The sequence below is a fragment of the Halichoerus grypus genome, chromosome 2, assembly GCF_964656455.1.
Source record: "Halichoerus grypus chromosome 2, mHalGry1.hap1.1, whole genome shotgun sequence".
Taxonomy (NCBI): domain Eukaryota; kingdom Metazoa; phylum Chordata; class Mammalia; order Carnivora; family Phocidae; genus Halichoerus; species Halichoerus grypus.
The window spans coordinates 83,959,391-83,979,906 of NC_135713.1; the positions used below are offsets into that span (position 1 = coordinate 83,959,391).

Genomic DNA, 20,516 nt, shown 5'->3' on the forward strand with positions numbered 1-20,516 from the left:
TAAACGACATGACAAGGGCACCTGGGTGGCACAGTAGGTTAAACATCCAACTCTTGGTTTCAGCTTATGTCATGATCTGAGGGTCATGAGATTGAGCCCCAGATCAGGGTTTAAGATTCTCTCTTCCTCTCCCTCTATCCACCCCCTCTCAAATAAAAAAAAATAAATCTTTAAAAAAAATAAATAAAGGACATCACAGTTGCTTCTGCAATGAAAATAATTTCTTAATATCTAACTGTATAGATTAAACCTGGGAATCAAAATATAATTGTAATATGTTTTCTCCTATGAAAAAGAGAAAGTTCATTAAAAAAACTTTGGGGGCGTCTGGCTGGCTCAGTCAGTAAAGCATGTGACGCTGATCTTGGGGTTGTGAGTTCGAGTCCCACATTGAATGCAGAGATTATTAAAAAAAAAAAACTTAAAAAAAAAAACCTTTGAAGTAGTGCTATAAAATTTCTACAACATTCTTTCAACAGCTACACAGTATTTATCTAATCAATTTTAAATACAGAAATTTTCATCACAAGAAAAATAATGTAAGAAAATTTTTATGAAGAGTTATTCATGATACATTGTTTGATAAAAAAAGTTTCTAAAATAATATGTATATAATCCCATTAAAAAATAAACCTAACATATAAATATCTTTATATATTTAATATTTGTGCAGAGAAACCTCTAGGTTGGGAACAAAATATTATAACCATTCTTTGTGGGTGTTAGGATTAAGTTTTCTATAGTTGATATTTTTCAAAAGTTAAAATATGTGACCATAATCCCAACACATGCAAAATTAAATAAACAATTCTAATAATTATCCAAAAACTTTATAATTAAAAATATAAATAGCTACGGAAAAGTAAATTCTCTTTAATAAATAATTTTGCCTGGGGGCATCTGGGTGGCTCAGTCACTTGAGTCTCAGACTCTTGGTTTTGGCTCAAGTCATGATCCCAGAGTTGTGAGATCGAGCCCTGTGGGGAGTCTGCTTGAGATTCTCTCTCTCCTTCTCCCCTGCCCCACCCCCTGCATTCTCTTTCAAATAAATAAGTAAATATTTAATTTGCCACTTACTTTTAATTTTCTTAAAGAATTATTTATTTATTTTAGAGAGAGAGTGTACACATGAGCGGAAGGGATTCCTCGCTGAGTGTGGAGCCCTATGCAGGGCTTGATCCCACCCCTGAGATCATGACCTCAGTCAAAACCAAGAGTCGGATGCTCAACTGACTGAGCCACCCAGGGATCCCACTTTCTTTTCTTTTTAAGCACAGAATTAATCAGAAAAATGAAGCAACATGAGAATGGATTAAAAAATACTGCCTGCTAATAAAAACTCAGTATATTTTGTAGAAAGCATTTGTATCTCAAGCTATTTTACCTGAACTAATAAATCTGGCTTTGACTATATTTCTACTTTTATAAGTGATTCATAGATGATCATGAAAAAGTATGTAAAGAGAATCATTCAGGAGATAAATATTTATGATGTGGCAGATATGAAAGATCTGAGATAGGAGAGTGTTGAAGGAAAATCCAACTTTATCAATGATCCACACTGAAAAGACCACTATAACCCATGCAAGCAATAATGTTATAAATGCCATTTATGCTCTTACATAAAGGCAGTTTCCATGAAACACCAAGGACAGAGAAGTCAAAGGGAAGTGAGTTAAAATGAGAAGACCTGGGTTCTAGTAGTACTGTCCAAGTCACCCTGATAAATCACTCCATTTCTATGGCAACATTTCTTTATCTGCAAAATGAAAGCGCTGGATGAAATCTCTCTAGCCTCTTCCATCTTGCCTCTGTCTAAGGAAAATTTGTGAACGTTGAAAAAAACTCTCTTAGATATGTTTCTATTGAAAAGGCATCTTAACAAATAAAAGTAGTCTATGTCTGCTTGAAAGAAAGGAAGATCCATGATTTTGGCTTAAAATATCCTTTAACTAGACTTGTTTTCTCCTCAAAAGCTTAAAATCACTCACAAACACGGAATTATTATTGGTACTGTAGATTAAAATTGTGATTGTGGCAAATGGAAATGGAAAGCCCAAATGGGTTTGGCAAGTCCTATTTTATAAAAAAGTATTTTAAGAACTTCAAAAACACTTTAACTCTTCCTTGTTACAGTATAAAAGTCTTTTTATTCTAGTTTTCAAAGGATATACATTACTAATTAATTATAGGAAAGGAGCCAGACTATTTTCCTACAGTGAAAATTCCTATGGTGAAAATAGAAAATTTTCCCTAAAAAAATATGGGGTAGGGAGATAAAACTTTAAAAATTATTTTAATATTTTCAGTTTTATAATTACCTGGTATCCACTCCTCTTTGTACACCTTCATGTATCTTTTACTATATCTTTCAATATCTAGAAAAAAAAGAAGTGTTCATTAGAGAAGTCAAGAATAAGCCTGAACGTAAGCCATTCCTTAAGCCGTAACTGAAAACAGCAGATAACATCTTTTATTTCGGGGCGCCTGGGTGGCTCAGTCAGTTAAGTGTCTGCCTTCGGCTCAGGTCATGATCCCAGAGTCCTGGGATCAAGTCCCATGTCGGGCTCCTTGCTCAGTGCGGAGTCTGCTTCTCCCTCTTCCTCCCCCTGCTTGTGCTCTGTCAAATAAATAAATAAAATCTTTAAAAACAAAACAAAACAGGGGCGCCTGGGTGGCTCAGTCGTTAAGCGTCTGCCTTCGGCTCAGGTCATGGTTCCAGGGTCCTGGGATCGAGCCCCGCATCGGGCTCCCTGCTCGGCGGGAAGCCTGCTTCTCCCTCTCTCTCTCCCCCTGCTTGTGATCCCTCTCTCGCTGTGTCTCTGTCAAATAAATACATAAAATCTTTAAAAAAAAAAAAAAAAAAAGTCATTGTTTTTAAAAACAAAACAAAACAAAACAAAACAAAACAAAACAACCCCCCCAAACACCTTTTATTTCACACATAGGGAATTTCCTATATTTGTACATAATGTGTTCCTGAACACCTATTGAAAAGTTCAATAAATATTACAAGTTTAAGGAAGTGGCAAGAAGCAACTGGGTATGAATGGCCGGGGGTGAGCAGAGACCTAAACCCTGATCATGGTTTTTAGAATCAGACAACCTGACTCATCTCTGAGAATATTCACTAAAGCCCAAAGCCAGGTCAGGAAGCCACTTACATATACGGGCAAGTAAGCCTTCTTGTGACACTAGCCTCCAGCTCCCACACTTTAAATCTTATGTAACTGGGATGTATTAACTACCTAAGTGGAGATGGAAAGCTGTATGCTCACCTCCAGTGCTTGATACACACATTAATACACAGGCTTCTCAGTGAGCTACTCTTCACAACCCATTGAGGAGGAGAATGGGGAAAAGGGTAGGAGTAGCTAGGTTTGGACTTGATGGGGTATGAATGAGCAAGCTGCAAGTCTTCCACACCAACTACTGACAACTCTCCAGGGACCTTCTGTGCTTGCCCAAAATGGGAGTGGCTCTTATTCTCCTTCGTCAACTCTGCCACAAGAAACTCCCTTAATAAGGGCCCAAACCCTTTCCTAGCAACTTAAGTTAGCAAGGAACACCATCATGCCATAGCCTGAAACCATGGTTCATCATAACATGTGGTTTAGGAGTATAGCCATGAAATAGGGAAGTTAATACAAAAGATGCAAACATAAAAAACAAGACCCAAATATGTACCGATTTCTCTTCCATGTTAAGAACATGATTCCAAATAATACTAAGACCATAGTGTTAAACAAAATTAACTAAAATAAAGAGATCAGTGAGACCCAGAAATCAAGCTTTTCTAGGTATTTAACTGTTTTGACTTCAATCTTGCTCTCAAGCTTTTCATCTGTAAAGAGAAGTCAACACAGATGACAGATTTGCATTTAAAAATTTTCTCCACAACAGATTGCATATTTTGGAAAAATTTAACCTTTAGTAGTAAACTTTAGAAGAATAAGCAATATTGAAAACTACTGAGATCCAGTTAAAAAGAAACAAAGGATTTGAATAGACATTTCTCCAAAGAAGATATGCATGGAAAAAAGCATATAAGTTGTTCAACATCATAGTTATTTTGGAAACTCAAATCAAAACCACAATGAGACACCACTTGATACCCAATAGGATGGCTATAACCAAAAAGGCAAGGGTGTGGAGAAACTATAACCAACAAGTTTTGGGAAGGGTGTGGAGAAACTAGAACCCTCATATATTGTTGGTAATGTAAAATGGTGCAAGCACTTTGGAAAACAGTTTGGCAGTTCCTCAAAATGTGAAATATAGAGTTACCATATGACCCTAGATAAATACCCAATAGAAATACCATATGTCCACTCAAAAACATGTACATAAATGTTCAAAGCAACATTACTCATGATAGCTCCAAAGTGGAACTGACCCAAATGTCCATCAACTGGTGAATGGACAAACAAAATGTGGCATATACAAACAACAGAATACTATTCAGCCATAAAAAGGAATGAAGCATGTTGTACCATCAGTGAACCCTGAAAACATTATGCTAAGTTAAAGAAGCCAGTCACAAAAGGACACATTTTATGATTCCCTTTTTTAAAAGATTTCATTTTTCATTTTTAAGTAATCTCTACACCCAACGTTGGGCTTGAACTTACAACCCCGAGATCTGAGCCAGCCAAGCATCCCTATGATTCTACTTATATGAAATGTCCAGAAGAGACAAATCACTACAGACAAAGCAGATTAGTGGTTGCCATGGCTAAATACAGGGGAGAATGAGGGGTGATACTAATAGGTACAGGATTTCTTTTCAGGTTGATGAAAAGGTTCCAAACATCAGAGAATAGTGTTGGTTGCACAATTCTGTAACTACATCAAAAGACACTGAATTGTATACTTTAAGAAGTGTATTTTAGGGGCTCCTGGGTGGCTCAGTTGGTTAAGTGACTGCCTTCGGCTCAGGTCATGATCCTGGAGTCCCGGGATTGAGTCCCGCATCGGGCTCCCTGCTCAGCAGGGAGTCTGCTTCTCCCTCTGACCCTCCCCCCTCTCATGCTCTCTCTCTCTATCTCATTCTCTCTCTCAAATAAATAAATAAATAAATAAATAAATAAATAAATAAAAGAAGTGTATTTTATATATGTGAATTTTATCTCAATAAAGCTATTATTTAAAAAGAAAGTTATTAGAAATTATAATAAGAACTTAAGTATACTAAACTCAAATTTATGTTCCATTCTTTTCCTGGTTTTGAATGTCTATTTACCCAAAATGGGCAATGTCTTTTGAATGCAGTTAACTGTGCATCAACTGTGCATTCTAGGAATGCATGTACAGTTGTCATGCACAAACTCTGAATATATACATTTCATATATCCTGATTCCAGATTTCAAATATATCTTTATTAATAAATTCTAACTTGTTACTTCTGGTTCTTCTCACACTTGCACCATCAAAATGATTCTAGATTAGAAATACATTTCTAATAGGTTCCAGCTTATCATTATTTCCAATTCTTCATCTTATACTCGCATTGCCAAATGTAATACTTTAAAAAGCTTTGACGGGACGCCCGGCTGGTTCAGTCAGTTAAGCATCTGCTTTTGGCTCAGGTCATGATCCTGGAGTCCTGGGCCCAGCATTGGACTCCCTGCTCAACGAGGAGCCTGCTTCTCCCTCTCCCTTTGCCACTCCCCCTGCTTGTGCGCGTGCTCTCTCTCTCTCAGACAAATAAATAAATAAAATCTTAAAAAAAAAAAAAAGCTTTGATGGCTCACATTTGTATTGAAGTGAGGATGGCCCAGCCATCTTCTTTGGTCTATAATTGTAAAACATTTTCATTATTAAATTTATAATTACCAATTAACATGATCAATCCAACAAACTGTTTTGTTTCTACATAACCTATTTCCTTTTGATCATCTTTGTCCTTGCCTTTAGCATTTGTCCAGTTACAAACTACATCAAATAACTTTTGGTACATAAACACCATAAAAAAAAATATATGGTCACATGTCATTTCAACAAACAGGATGTTCCCAGTTCTTATCACAAAATATTATGTGACGAGGAGCTTTTCAAGGACTAATGGTATGAGAATACTGTATTTCCTTTTTATTCTTAGAGATATATTGTTTACCCATTTACTCTTGAGTTTGAGAAAATTCATCTAGAATACTCTCATCTGAAGACTCAGAGATTTCACTTATACAATCAATTTCACGATCATTGTTAGTGCCCAAAGAACTGCTGCATCTACATTCATCTTCTGATTTGTCTAGTGCAACACCTTCCTCTGTCAGTTTTCTTCTCTTTGCCATTATGGGCTGAAAATGAACAATTCTGGATTCTCAATTGTACTCTATGAAAACAAAAACAAAACCAAACAAAACAACTATAAAGACAAGTCTCTCTAGACTTCTTTTATAGCTTCCTAAAAATTAATGTAATACTTTGGGCAACACAAAAGAAACACTAAAGGATAATGTAATAGTGATTTATTTCAATACTGCACCATCCTTCAAGGCAACTTCATCATTCTTCCTTTTTTTTTTTTTTTTTTTTAATTATTTCAGTCTTTTATTTTCCAGGATGGGGGGGATAATTCACAAGTAATGATAAAATAGTATCTATGCTGATGAAATAGCAAGATGTTTAAAGATGAAGGAAAAATAAGATCACTAAGATTCCAGAATGTATTTAGATTTATAAAAGGATACAACAGGCCGATATGGTAATGCTAAGATAAAATGAGTTTTCTTCCTTTATTTTTTCATTTAAAAAAGAAATTATTTAAAGACTATTTATTTATTTAACAGGGGGAGGGGTAGAAGGACAGGGAGAGAGAGAATCTCAAGCAGACTCCAGGCTGAGTGCAGAGCCCGATGTGGGGCTGGATCTCACGACCCTGAGATCATGAGCCTAAAACAAGAGTCAGACGCTTAACTGATTGAGCCACCCAGGTGCCCCCTTTCTATTTTTAAAATAAATTCTCTTTGTTCTTTGGAAGATCTCTATTAAAAAATAAAAGTTATGAATATCAATCACTCCTCAAAAATAAACTCAAAAATCAAAATCGGGTCTCCTGGACCCTGATGGTACATTGACAGTTAATAAAAACCAAACTATTTATTCAATAACAGATCTTGTGGCCATACTGCAGGTAAATGTGTAATTCCTATTAAGCTTTTGAAATTCTAAAAATGGCTTACAGAACCATCACAACTATCACGCCTGTTTTTACCTCATTGGACCCTAGTGGTTCAGGAACCTGAGCTGGGAACCATTGGATCAGATGCTCTCCATACGCCCTTGCAGCTATAATCCATTAAAGTAATAATATTTATCGGTGTTTTTCTTTTATTACAAAGATAACAAATTTCATGTAAAGAAAATACCAATCATTTCTATAATTCTATCCAAGAACATTATAAACAAATTGTGAAGATATCACAACAAGAAATATTTTCATTCTATGCCCTCAGTTCTTTGTGATCTCAATACCCTGAGCCACTAGCCACTTAATTATCAGGAAACCTTGACACCTCTTACCCTTATTTATTTACATGAGTCCCTAAGTCTCTCTTTTCTAAAGCATATAGGTGGTGAGTGATAGGACAAGGCTGCTGAAGCTACAGTGATATAACACTACCCAGAATAAGCTCCCTCTGACAGTTGCATACTTCTGTTCAGCCTGGCCAATTCTTTCTCATTCGTGGTGTGCATAGTACATAAACACTTTATATATATGAATACACACACACACATATATAAGCATATATATATATATATATAGTAAATACTATATTAACCTATACACATGCGTATGTGTATTTTTTTTTAAAAACTTCATTTTCAACCATAGTTTTCTAAAAACACATTACATCAGAAAAGAAAAGTAAACATGAAGATTTTGAAGGAGAATGTACTTGTATCAATTTGGAAAATTTTATACAAGCATTTTCTCCAGAAAGAAAAAGAAACAAAGATTCCTTGTATTTTTAAATACTTTGTGCAATTATCAAAGATAAAGAGCCTCTTAATCCAGGTACAAGCCAACCACTCCCAGAAACCAGCAAGAAAATTATGTTCCTAATGTCCCTATTTAAAAGACTCACAGATATGCTTTAATAAAATGATATACTTGTAAATTAGACCTGTGCTTTAATAACGACCACATTTAGTTAAGTAAATCTGTTCCATGGTCTAGAGAAAACACTAATTTTAAAAAGATTAAAGTATACCCTACACTATTATTTTTTCCACTAAGAATGAATGTTTATTAGTTCATTTAATCTTAGTTTTTTAAATCTTTAAAATGAGAGCTTTAATTTCATTTTTGAATCAAATAGATAAAAGCATGCAACATAATCATGAAAGTAAAAAAAATTCAGTATTTTTAAAAATGTCTTATGAAACCATTATATCAACTTCAAGCAGCTATGTTTGAAAAATTCAATGAACATGTCTAAAATGCTTCTTATAATTATAAGCACATATATTACTATATAAGACTTTGTTTTTGACTCTTAGCCAGTTCTAAGTCTTTTACAGAGAGTGAAAATGGAATGCATTTTTAATACTAATGGAATAAGATGATACTATATGAATTTCTCATGCTTTAATGATGTTGTTTTGGGAACTCAAGGATGATATCGATCTCTCTAATTTCAACATTCAAGGGCAGAAACTGAAAATCAATATAGATCTACTATGCTAAATAACTACTCAGGAATGGGTTCTCTTCCTCTAAAACCACTTCCCACTCCCTGGGACTGTCAAGCTTCTCTAACTGTAATTTCTCCTCTCTGTCCTTGGCATAACCAATGAGTACATGCTTTATGCTTCCTATTATGTCTGATATACAAATAATAAGCCAAAATACAGTCAAGGCTTTTAAAAATTTTAACCAAAATATTAAATAATCAGAGACTTACATAAGGATTTATGGATAAGGATAGTAATCATTGCATTATATACATATATGAGCAAAAAACCACTTTAAATCTAACAGCAGGCAACTACTCACAATAAATAATGTTATATACACACAATGAAATACCACATAGTCATTAAAAATCATATTTTCCAAGAATACTAAGGATATGTGAAAAGGCTAATAACATGCTATTGGGTAAAAAAGGAAGATACAAAGACTATGAATCCAATTTTATAAAAAGAATACACATATAAAAGAAAAAAATCCAGAATATGCAATAAAATATTAATAGATCTCTAGACGTAAGCATTATAGGTGACTTTTATTTTTTAATATTTTTCTGTTTTTCATAATTTTCACCAAACACATAAAACTTCTCTTGAAAGGTAATTTTAGAAATAAAATATCAAAAAGTTTAAAATACATTTTTCTGTTAAATCAACATTAAGTATGCTTTTTCAAGGTAGTGGATAATTTCTGATTGAACTAAATCAAGCAATCATTAAGTGCATTAAATGACTATATATCTTATATAGAAACACTGTTTCATCTGTATACATTCAGCCACATAATCAAAGATTCCACTACCCACCTTGTTTTTCTTCAGGTGTTTCTATGTAATAAGGCATTCTTTTCATAGTTTCTCTCAACTCCTGTTTCAAGGCCAGCATATAATCTTCACCCTCTCCTGCTTTCAGTGGCACTGGTTTATAATCTGTATCCTTTTTAAGAGACAATTTTTTTAATAAGTTAAGTTTTTAAATATCCCTTTTGTCTATAATCTGGAAAATGTCAGTTTTATTGAAAAACTACATTTTATAGATACTAAGTTTTACAATCAACTGAAAAGATGTTGAGCTTTTGTAATCTATTTAACCTTTTAGCCCATTTCCTACTTTGCTCTTATTTTAGAGGTAGGAAAGAAAGATGCTTAATTTTCCTACTGACCACACCAACAATTATTTTGTTACATAGTCTGTTGACCGTGATTACATAGTTTAGAACTCAAAGCACCAGAATGAGAGCAACTGCTTTGGTTTCTTATTAACCTCAGTTAGTAGTGGTGGTATTAGTGGGAGCAGTAGCTTAAAAAAAAAAAAAGAATAGAAGTAGCAGCTATTATTTAGCAAGTGGTTACTCTGACCCAGATGTCCTCAATATTCAACATCCATGATCCCATTTAAACTATCATCAATATTTTCCCTTTGACAGTAAATAAACTGACAAGTGAACAATCTATAAGCTCACACGACATGTAAATGACAAAGCAGGAGTTTGAACCTGCATCTTCAATTTTTTTTTTTTTTTTAGACAGGGAGAGAGTGTGCATGTGCATGTGTGTGTGGTGGGGGGTGGGGCACAGAGGGAAAAGGAGAGAGAATCCCAAGCAGGCTCCACACTCAGTGCTGAGCCTGACCCAGCGCTTGATCCCAAGAGCCTGAGATCATGACCTGAGCCGAAATGAAGAGCTGAATGCCCAACCAACTGAGCCACTCAGGTGCCTCTTGACGTCTTCAATTTTAACGAACTACACACATGCACACATATGTATATTATGTATATATATTCATAAAATATATGTATTTATTAAAAAGTGGGACCTCAGGTTATGTAGTAAAGACATTTCTTAAAAAAAAGACGTTTCTAGTATCAGAGCAAAGTATAGGGTACATTTTCAAAATTTCACTCTGAATTTGTTCATTCATTCTACAACTATTTATTAAGTGCTTTCTATAAGCCAGACATGGTTAGACAACAAGAGACACCGTGATGAACTAATCAAACTTCCTGCCCTTATGGAACTTACATTCTAGGGGAGAAAAACACAAGATGTAAGTAAACAACGAGGAAATACACAATTTCAGGTAGTGATAAGTGGCATGAAAACGAAGCTGGGTAGAGGAAAGAGTGACGGACAGAGTACATGGAGGCTGGAGGTATTGGTCTAGACAAGGGTGAGCACACGTGACCTCTAAGGAAGTCACATTTGAGCAGGCTCTGGATAAAATTAGGAAGCCATCATGGAAAGACTTGAAAACAGACGGCTCCAGCCAGGGAAACCAACACAGGAATACGTCTGCGAGAACAAGGAGGCCATGACGGCTAAGGAGAGAGAAGGTCAGTGACAGGAAAAGTTAGACAGACATCAGCAAGGCCCTATCAAATGGAGCCAGTTTGCCAGCAGTAAGGAATTACAATTTTATTCCAAGTATAAAACAACATGTCCTAATATTCCCAGTGTTTAGAAGTATCCTCACACATGGAGAAGAGCTTGTTTTAAAAGAAATCAATGTATAAAGTGACATTATGCCTATACATGAGACGTGTATTGTTGTTTCAGGCTATTTACTAAATATCAAAAAGGCAAAATACCAAGAGCAAAAAGTAGAGACTCCCTGTGGAAGACACCTAGATCCCTAGATACATTTGTTCAGGGTCCTCTACTTACATAAATCTTTTGACAAGGGACTTTTCCCTTTTGAAATAGAGGAAAGATTCCTAGATTGAGGGGTATGTGGTTATTTACGATTTTTTCATTTTTTTATATCGTAGCACATACACACCTGGAAATGTAAGCTTAGATTTTAAACTAAATGTAAAGTGAAAGCATTAAATATTATGCCAATTGAGTTTACAGCATACTCATTAAATTTAAAAGCAACACTAAATGTAGTAGGAACACTTAGATGTTGAGAAACAACAACAAAATTCAAATTGACTTTTTTAAAAATAGAGAAATAAGCAAAAAAAAAAAAAAAGTTGAGTAGGGACTAAAAGACCAAATGGTATACTAGTGAGAAAAATCAAATCCTATAGATACAAGATGAGAGGAAAATCATTAAGTGAAAGTCTGGTAGAGTGAGGACCATTGGGGACCACTGTAAAATCTGACCTGACTTTCAAAAATATTATTTTGATGTTGGAATACATCAAAAACACAACAGAAGATGCAGGAATTGAAAAAAAATTCTTTCTTAGTTCACATAGTACTGAGTATATTCAAGGAAAGGTGACTACAGTTTTTTCTGTGTTTTAGGAAAGCAGTGTTAAAAATCAGAAAGAGGTTCAGGGAAGCACACAGCAGTGAAGCACACCCTCTTTTACTTTCTTACATTTAAGATTTTATAATGATATCCTCTATTCAGTCCTATATAGAACTTTAATCTTCTTTGAAACATGAAAAAACAAACCGTGAGAAATCCACTTTTACTGTACTTACAGGAAATAGTGGAGGGGGTTTCAATACTACATCAGGTAACTTTTCACCTCTGCCAAATCCAACTGCTTCAATATTAAAGGTGTAAGCTGCACGTCCGCGTCCTTTACTCCCAGCCATCAGAATTAGTTATACCAGAAAAGTAGGCAAATTCTGAAAGACATCATGTAAAAAAGGAAACCAACATAATTTTAAAGCAAAATATAAAACTCTGCCCGTTAAGTAGCATGGCCAATTTAAAATACTTCTGGAAAGTCCAACTTGTAAAGAAAGAACCACATGATAGATTGATTTCTGGACCCCTCACACCTAGTCATGCCTGGGGGTGACAAGAGGATGGCCTCAACTATCTCATCTCGGCCCTGGGTGAACAGCTGACCCTGGCTGGGTCTCCTCTAAGATGCCACCCGGACCACTGCACAGCCAGCTGACGCACTTCTCTCCACCCCTCTGTGATTTGGCCTCAAGATCTCGGACATTTGTGAAAAGTGTGGACAAGGAAAGGTCTGGCTGAGGAAGACAGGCTGCCTTGCTTTTTCATTCAACTTGAAGACTATCATTAGTCACGTACAATATCATTAGTCAAATACACTTGAGATTTTTAAATGAATTATTTATCCTAGAATTTGAGTGTTGGAAAGAATCCTTGAGATCTAATCCAATGTCCTTTTAGAAATGGGAATGGGCTCAGTAAGACTCTGAAGTATGTCCAAGCAAAAACAAAATTGTTTAAGTTCAGAGAAAAACATCTGAAATAGTTAAAGGTACGATAAACCTGTCCTCTTTTCAACTTTGGGGACAACAGTGATGTCACCTACTCAAGTTCTGCACTGAATTTCTGAATTGTCTGAAACATGATTATACTATAGTGTGAGAACTGCTGGCAGAATATTAACAGGGATCCCTACACCAAGGCTCTTTCATTACAAGTCTGCATTTGACTGCCGTGATGATTTAACACACATCCTCTAAATCTCTTTTCCCATTGATAATACGGTGTATCCTTCAATTCTGCAAGCCTAACAAAGCAGTGATATATCCTCCCATACCACTCAACAGTTCCCCTTTCTTTCTTTCCTTACCGTTATTTGTTTGAAAACATGAGGTCATTTCCTGGACAACGCTTCTCCAAATTTAAGGCACATGAGAATTACCTAGGAATCTTGTTAAAATGCAGAGTCTTTCATTTGGCCGAGAATCTGCATTTCTAATAAGCTCTATGGGGATATCAATGCAGCCGGTGTGCAGTCCACAGTTTGAAAGTAGCAAGGCTGTACATTCTCCCATTTCTAAACCTGAGGAACTGAATCCATGAGAATGTGGTTTAATGCATTCCTCTAGTCCCTGTATTTTCTAAGTAGAGGTGTACTCAAATTTGAGTTAAAGTTTTTGCAAGAACACTTAAAAGAGATGCTCTGTTTTTCCTACTGCATCACATGAGGATGCACATGAAGTCTCTCTCGGTGATGTTCTCTGGTCAGTGGGTCAGGTGCTATCAGTCTGTTTCATCTAGTATAAACTTCCCCATCAGTTTCTACCTAATGATTTTAGCAGCCATTGATGATTGTAGTCTAGATTCATTATTCCATTATGGACTGTAATTCTATTCTTTCTATATCTACTAATTGGAATTCTATCAGGAATCAATTCCCCTCATTCACTATTTAGTTACAATGAAGCACATGTTATATAGGAAAGGTACTTATTTTAATAATCAAGCTCATTCCATCTGTCCACCATAAAAGAGAGGGATAATATCCAAATGGCTGTGTTTCATTTGCTGAGTCACTCAAGCATACGCTTGCACACAAAGCAAGTTTCCCAAGTATGAAAACTGCTGAGCAGAAAGACATGCCTACACCCTAAGAAATGAATTGTGGGAGCCCAGTAGGCATGGTTGAGACCACTGGACTTAATTCTAATCTGGGATTTGCTACTAAATAAAATTAAGAACATTCCAGGTAACATTTCCCAAAATGCCTGATCATGAGAATTACCTGGAAATCTTGTTAAATATACCGAATCTCATGTGATCCTCAAGTATTCAAACCTACACCAGAATCTTTGGAGGTGGGCTCTAAGAAACAGTTGGGAAAACTCACCCTAAAAAGAGAGTATATCAGCTACCATTGCTTGATGGAATATCCCTTGAGAAATATCAAACTCTGCTGCCTCTAAACTTCCATATTTACCAAGCACCTCTGGGTGTATAAATTGATATCATTAGTGAATATACTGCCCTTGGCAGAAAAATCAATCCTAGCTCTTGAGCCACCCTTAATGATTACATGGCATTCTGGTCTACAGATTCATCTCTTTTTAGTTTGGCTATTATGAGTCAGTAGTCCCATACCTAGAGAAATTGACAAATTCATTTTCTTCTCTTGCAGAGCTGAGAAGTATTTCTTGGACTCCAGTAACTGTCTCATAGGGAACATGGCTCACAAGTGAGGCCTAAGCCTCAATCTTTGGAATTCTTTGAGTCAACCACTCCCTTGTTCTTTTTTCACCCTCCCAAACTTCTTGAATGACAGGCTTTTTTTTTTTTTTTTTTTTAAGATTTTATTTATTTATTTGACAGAGAGAGAGAGAGACAGTGAGAGACGGAACACAAGCAGGGGGAGTGGGAGAAGCAGGCTTCCCATGGAGCAGAGAGCCCGATGCGGGGCTCAATCCCAGGACCCTTAGATCATGACCTAAGCCGAAGGCAGCCACTTAACGACTGAGCCACCCAGGCGCCCCTGACAGGCTTTTTTTAAACCAACATCCCCCATTTTCTCGTTATCCAAATCTTCCTCTACTTCATATAGACCAATTTCACTGAGTCATTCATTCAACCAATATTGAGCATTCCAGGCACTGTGGCAGGACCCAGAAAGCTTTGAATAAAACCTTGTCCCTGTCCTAAGAGCTTGTATTTCAGCAGCTGAAAGAACACAAACATGTAAACAAATAAGTGTGTAACATAATGTATGTATTCTTGTTGTGGGTTGAATTATACCCCCCCCACCACTAAATATGCTGGAACTCCTAATCCCCAGTACCTGTGAATGTGACCTTCCTTAATTGGAAATAAAGTCTTTGCAGATGCAATCACATTAAGATGAGGTCACAGTGGATCAGGGTAAGCCCTCTTCCAATGACAGGTGTCCTTCTAAGAGGGAAATTCGAGAAGAGAGACACACACAGAGGGAAAACACCATGTGAAGATGAAGGCAGAGATTGGAATGCTGCAGTTAAAAGCCAGGAATGGCAGACAGTGCCAGGATGCACTAAAGCTAGGAGAGGCAGGGAGCAAATTTTTCCTTAGAGCCTCCAGAAAGAACAAACCCTGCCCACACCTTGATTTCAGACTTCGGGCCTCCAGAACTGTGAGAGAATAAATTTCTGTTGTTGTAAGCTGCCCAATTTGTGGTAAAATGTGATAGCAGCCCTAGGAAATCATCAATACAGTTCTGAAGAAAAAGAAATCATGGTAAGGGGATAGAGAATAACAAAGGGGTATGGTAGTGGCTTTTCACACAAGGAAGGGCTTTCTGTGGAAGATAAATCTGAGCAGCATGCTGGAGAAGGCCTGTGAGCCACACGAGGGCGGGACAAGGCAGAGATGGCTACAGAGAGAAGGAGAGCAAGTGCAGAGGAAGAAGTCACATGCTGGGAGTGTCTGAGGAACAAGAAAGCCATGTTGTTGGTGAGGAGTGAGGAGCAAGGAGAGGCGGGTGGAGGCCAGGTTTTGTGGAAACCTGTGTGAGCTGTGGTAAGGGGTTCGGCTTTTACCTCACTTGTGATGGGCACTACACTCACAAACATGCTGAAGTGCGAAGGACCCAGTGGTCCCCAGTGGTAAAATCCACTGGCCTTTTGTCATGCTCTTGGCCTTCCAAAGCACACAGCTCACTGTTGCCTCCTCCCTTTTGGAACTCTCTCTTTCCTAGGCTTTATTAAAACTCCAGGTTTTGGGGCGCCTGGGTGGCTCAGTCGGTTAAGCATCTGACTCTTGATCTCAGCACAGTTCTTGATCTCAGGGTCGTGAGTTCAAGCCCAGTGATGGGCTCCATGCTGGGTGTGGAACCTACTTAAAAACAACAACAACAACAAAAACAACAAACAACAAAAAGCCCTCCAGGCGTTTCTACCCTACTGACTTTTTTTTTGTCTACTTCTCTTCTTAAACTTCCTAAGTATGGATTTCCTTAAGGTCCAATCTTTGGCCTTCTGCTCTTTTTGGTCTTGGTCTTCAGAAAACACATCCGTATTCAGTGTTAGATGACCTGTCCCATACTATTATCTACAGCACTGACTTTTGTCTTGAGTTTCAGCCCATGTTCTCACTATCAAAAGAATATTTGGAAAGCACTTTAAACTTAAAATACTGAGATCATCTTCCCCCTACACCAACTAGCTTGCCTTTCAGGTATTACGTCTCTATTTCTATCCATGGTACATTATTTTCCCAGTCACCGACATTTGATGATGTGAAGGATATCAGTATTGATTACTCACTCTGTTCCACCCTTCCTATCAAATCAATCAGCTAATTCTTCCTTCAAAACATCCCTTCCTTTTCATCTCCTCTACCATAATCCCGTGTAGCCCCTTTTTACCTCACTTTGGACTGACTGCAACTTTTGTGGTATCCCTTGTTCTTCCCATTTATTTTATTCTTCTACATAATTCATCCTAAGGCATAGTTCTGATTATGCTACTCTTCTCATTTCCCTCTTGGCTACAGAATTAAATCCAAACTCCCTACCCAAGTGTTCAGGGCCCTTTTAAGATGGCTGCACCTATGCTTCTGACTCCTTCTATCATCATGTCTTGTTTACCATTCTCTCCACTGTAATCTACTCCCTCCTTCCCCTGCCTGACTGGGTCCCCTTTCACCTGAAGATCCAGTTTAAGTCCCTCAAAATCCACAACAGTCATATCACCCCACCTTGCTCTTAGGGAGAGCCTCCTGTTAAAATAAACATTTTTAAAAATTAAGGCGTTACAGGGCGCCTGGGTGGCTCAGTTGGTTAAGCGACTGCCTTCGGCTCAGGTCATGATCCTGGAGTCCCGGGATCGAGTCCCACATCGGGCTCCCTGCTCAGCAGGGAGTCTGCTTCTCCCTCTGACCCTCCTCCCTCTCATGCTCTCTGTCTCTCATTCTCTCTCTCGCAAATAAATAAAATCTTTAAAAAAAATAAAAATAAAAAAATAAAAATTAAGGCGTTACATGTTCCTGCTCTTTAATTCTGGAAGAAATAGAGACAATGCCCTTTTTAGGAAATGGGCCTTTTCCAAAGGGAAGAAGTTTCACTTATGTTTCCTGTTTATTTCTTCGGCTGTAGTAACAGTAGAGATTTTACATCCCTCACTGTCTAGCATGGTGCTCTCTATACAGCAACAGTTCCACAATTAATGTTAAGCTCCTTCTTTCTTTCTTTCTCTCTTTCTTTCTGTCATATGATTTCATGAGCAAATCTACCCAAATCAGTCAGCCTACCATTAACATTGTTGTTGCTGTTTTTAAACTTCCAGAACTTTAAAGTTGGGAGACCTGGATATACACTGGAATCATCAGAATTTAAAAACAAACAGAACAAAACAAAACTCAAGCTTCCCCCCAGAACAACGAAATCACAATTTCTGGAGATGGGATAGGCCTTAGGACTTTTTAAAGCCTTCCTAGAGATTACAATGTGTAGCCCAAATTAAGAACCACTGCTTCAGATTAAACTACACATTTTGTAAAAGAGGAAAGCGAAGCCCTGAGAGGTTAGCTAGCTGATTGCCTAAAGACACACAGTTAATTCCTAACAAAGACAGAACTGGGTTAGAGCCTCAGGTACCTTTCCATTGTCCATTGATCTACATTATGCTATCTGAAACATACTTCCAGGCTAGTTGAAGACTTCTTTAATCCCACAGATGTCTTTAATCTTTACAAAGAAGTGAATTAGTAATGGCGAAACTGACTGAATTTAAAAGTGTAAAATCAGAAGCATCATCTTCCATTTTGGAATGACTCCTGAAAATTCCAATTCAGAACTGTTCTGAGATAGTTTGATGGGTGTAGTCCAAGCATCCAAGAGTTGAAATGCAAAACCCATTCTAATCAATTATAAAGACAACCTTGCAGCAGAGGCTGAGCTAATCTCTAAAATTCCTCGTAGCACTAACATTTTATGAGTTATGTTGTGGCCCAAATGTATTGTCATCCACATCTCACACTGTCCCTTGCACATATTAGCTAGGTGAATAAATGTACAAACAGATGTAAGCAGGCATGGAAGCTGGGGAGAGACACTGAAAGCCAGGTCACAGTATCTTTCCTGACGAATGACACCTAAATTGCCCCAATCAGAACCCGATAGGCATACTGACCTCTTCTCCATCTCCCTCAATCCCCTCATCAATAGAAGAATGTTAGCTTTATCCTCTCTTACATGTTGACCTCCCTTCACCTCTGCCTTTGTTCAGGCCTTTACGATTTCTCACCTGGATCTCTAACACAGAAAAAATAAATTCCCAGAAAATGCCGGAATCCCCCTTTCAATTCACCTTCCAGTCTTCTCCAGTCTTCTTTCTAGAACATAAACCTTGACGTGTCACTCTCCTTAACTAACAAAGCTTTGAGTCTAACTTTCTGCCTCTTGCCCCCTGCATGCCATACTCTAGCCACTCTCAACTCTACTACACCAACTCTTGCATGTAGCATTCCTTCTGCCTGGAGTGCCCTCCTCCCACATCTACCTGAGCAAGCCCCAGCATCATTTAAGATGCTGTGTAAATGATACTTTTTCTCCACCCAACATGGAGGTAGGTCTCTCCCTTCTCTGTTTCCCAAGTACTACACTGCTTTTCTTACCCTTTTAAAAATCATGCTGTAATTGTCAGTTCTTGTCTGTGTTTCCAGTAAGCTCTTCAATTATCCATTCATCAAGTATTTATTAAGCACCCTCTGTGTCAGACCACTTCTCCGTACTGGGAATATAGTAGAGAACAAAACAAAGCTTCTGCTCTCATGGAGCTCATAGTCTAGCACAGGAAATGGAAAGGCCAACTAAGAAAGGACAGACATCCAGGGGAAAGTGTGATGCAAGCAGAAGGATCTGTAATTATGAAGGCCTCCTTGAAGACTTATTCACATTTTCATGCTCTGCCACTAATCCGAACCTAGCAAAAGTCCAATAAACACTGGGTGAATTATTGCTGAGCTCACCGCCTAGTAAGGATATCCCTCCATTTCTCCTACAGTAGTTTCCCTCTGCCTACAGGAAAAATACCCAAACTACAGAAAGCTCTGTACTTCCCATGCTCTCCTAACAAACAGTGGTCTTTTAAGTCCTCATATACCACTGTTCAACAATCCTTTCCATTTGTATCCTTACAACACCTAGTTTTTACTTCCACTGTGGTATATATCCCATATTGCTTTACATTGGGATAATATTGCTTTAATATGGGATATATCTCATGGGTATCTTTATAATTTTTCCTGGCTGAGTAGGGAGGTTAGTCAAGTTCTCAAAGGAATTTTTGAAGCCTAACGATGTTTCAATAGCTGGGAGGTGCTACGTGGGAACAGGGACCTGGTGTTAATAGTAGGGGTGATTTATGTGGCTGGCTGGGCCACACCCAGGCACTATCCACGTTTCTTGTTCTCACAAGGTGTGATTGCCTCCACCTTTACTTAGTTGAGCCTTTCTATCAACTTTCTTTGCTCTTTTCCAAGAGCAAACTAACCAAAAAAAAAAAAAAAAAAAAAAAAGGAGCGTAGGGGAAAGAATACAGAATTTCATTTTTCAGAAGATCAGAAAAATCCTCTCCCCCACGATACAGGGTAAAGTGCCAAGAGTTAGGAAAACATACTGAATAGTCGGTCCTTAAGCAGCAAGTCTGCGGCAATGACTCGTGCCTGAGCCAATCATATAGTCACCAGATTTGAAAATCTACCATCAGTTAGGGAGCATAAATCCCCTTCTAACTCACTGCAAACAGTCCCAGGAAGTGGAGACTAGGTAAAATCTGGAAGGGACGGTTTTCCAAAGATTTTGAAGGGTTTAGGAGAAGAAAAGGTAAAGCTATCTCCCAACGCCCCTCATTCCAGAAGCGCTTTAGTGAACCGCCACCCCTGACTTCCCCCACCTTCTCCATGTGCCCCTTTAACTTCTCTCTACCCTCTCCATCTCCTCCCAGCCCCTCAGGTGCTCCCTCTGTTACCTGCTCACTAAGACTCGAGGCTTGGGTAAAACTGTGCAGCCGAAGTGCCGGCCGGCAAGGAAGGGGTGCAAGACAGAAGACGCGGGCGCTCGGATACACGTTCCACCTCTGGAGAAGCGCGCTCCGCCCTCCACGCGGCCCCAGAGCCTTGTTCCGATCCCAACCAGTTAGCCCCA

The 20,516-nt window shown here is 37.9% G+C and overlaps 1 protein-coding gene across 3 annotated transcripts in view; it reads right to left on the reverse strand.

Moving 5' to 3' along the window:
- Window positions 1–20,516, reverse strand: part of POLR3G (RNA polymerase III subunit G) — a 97,041-nt gene that overhangs the window by 21,498 nt on the left and 55,027 nt on the right. For 2 of the 3 annotated variants that reach the window (XM_036070781.2, XM_036070777.2), the window contains exons 3-5: window positions 12,136–12,285; window positions 9,508–9,637; window positions 2,322–2,378 (exon numbers count right to left, since the gene is read on the reverse strand). In XM_036070781.2, the coding sequence (XP_035926674.1) occupies window positions 2,322–2,378; window positions 9,508–9,637; window positions 12,136–12,252 (304 nt within the window). In that variant the 5' untranslated portion in view covers window positions 12,253–12,285. Of the gene's footprint in view, window positions 1–2,321; window positions 2,379–9,507; window positions 9,638–12,135; window positions 12,286–20,340; window positions 20,489–20,516 lie in introns of those variants that run through there. The other variant, XM_036070773.2, reaches the window with a different exon arrangement.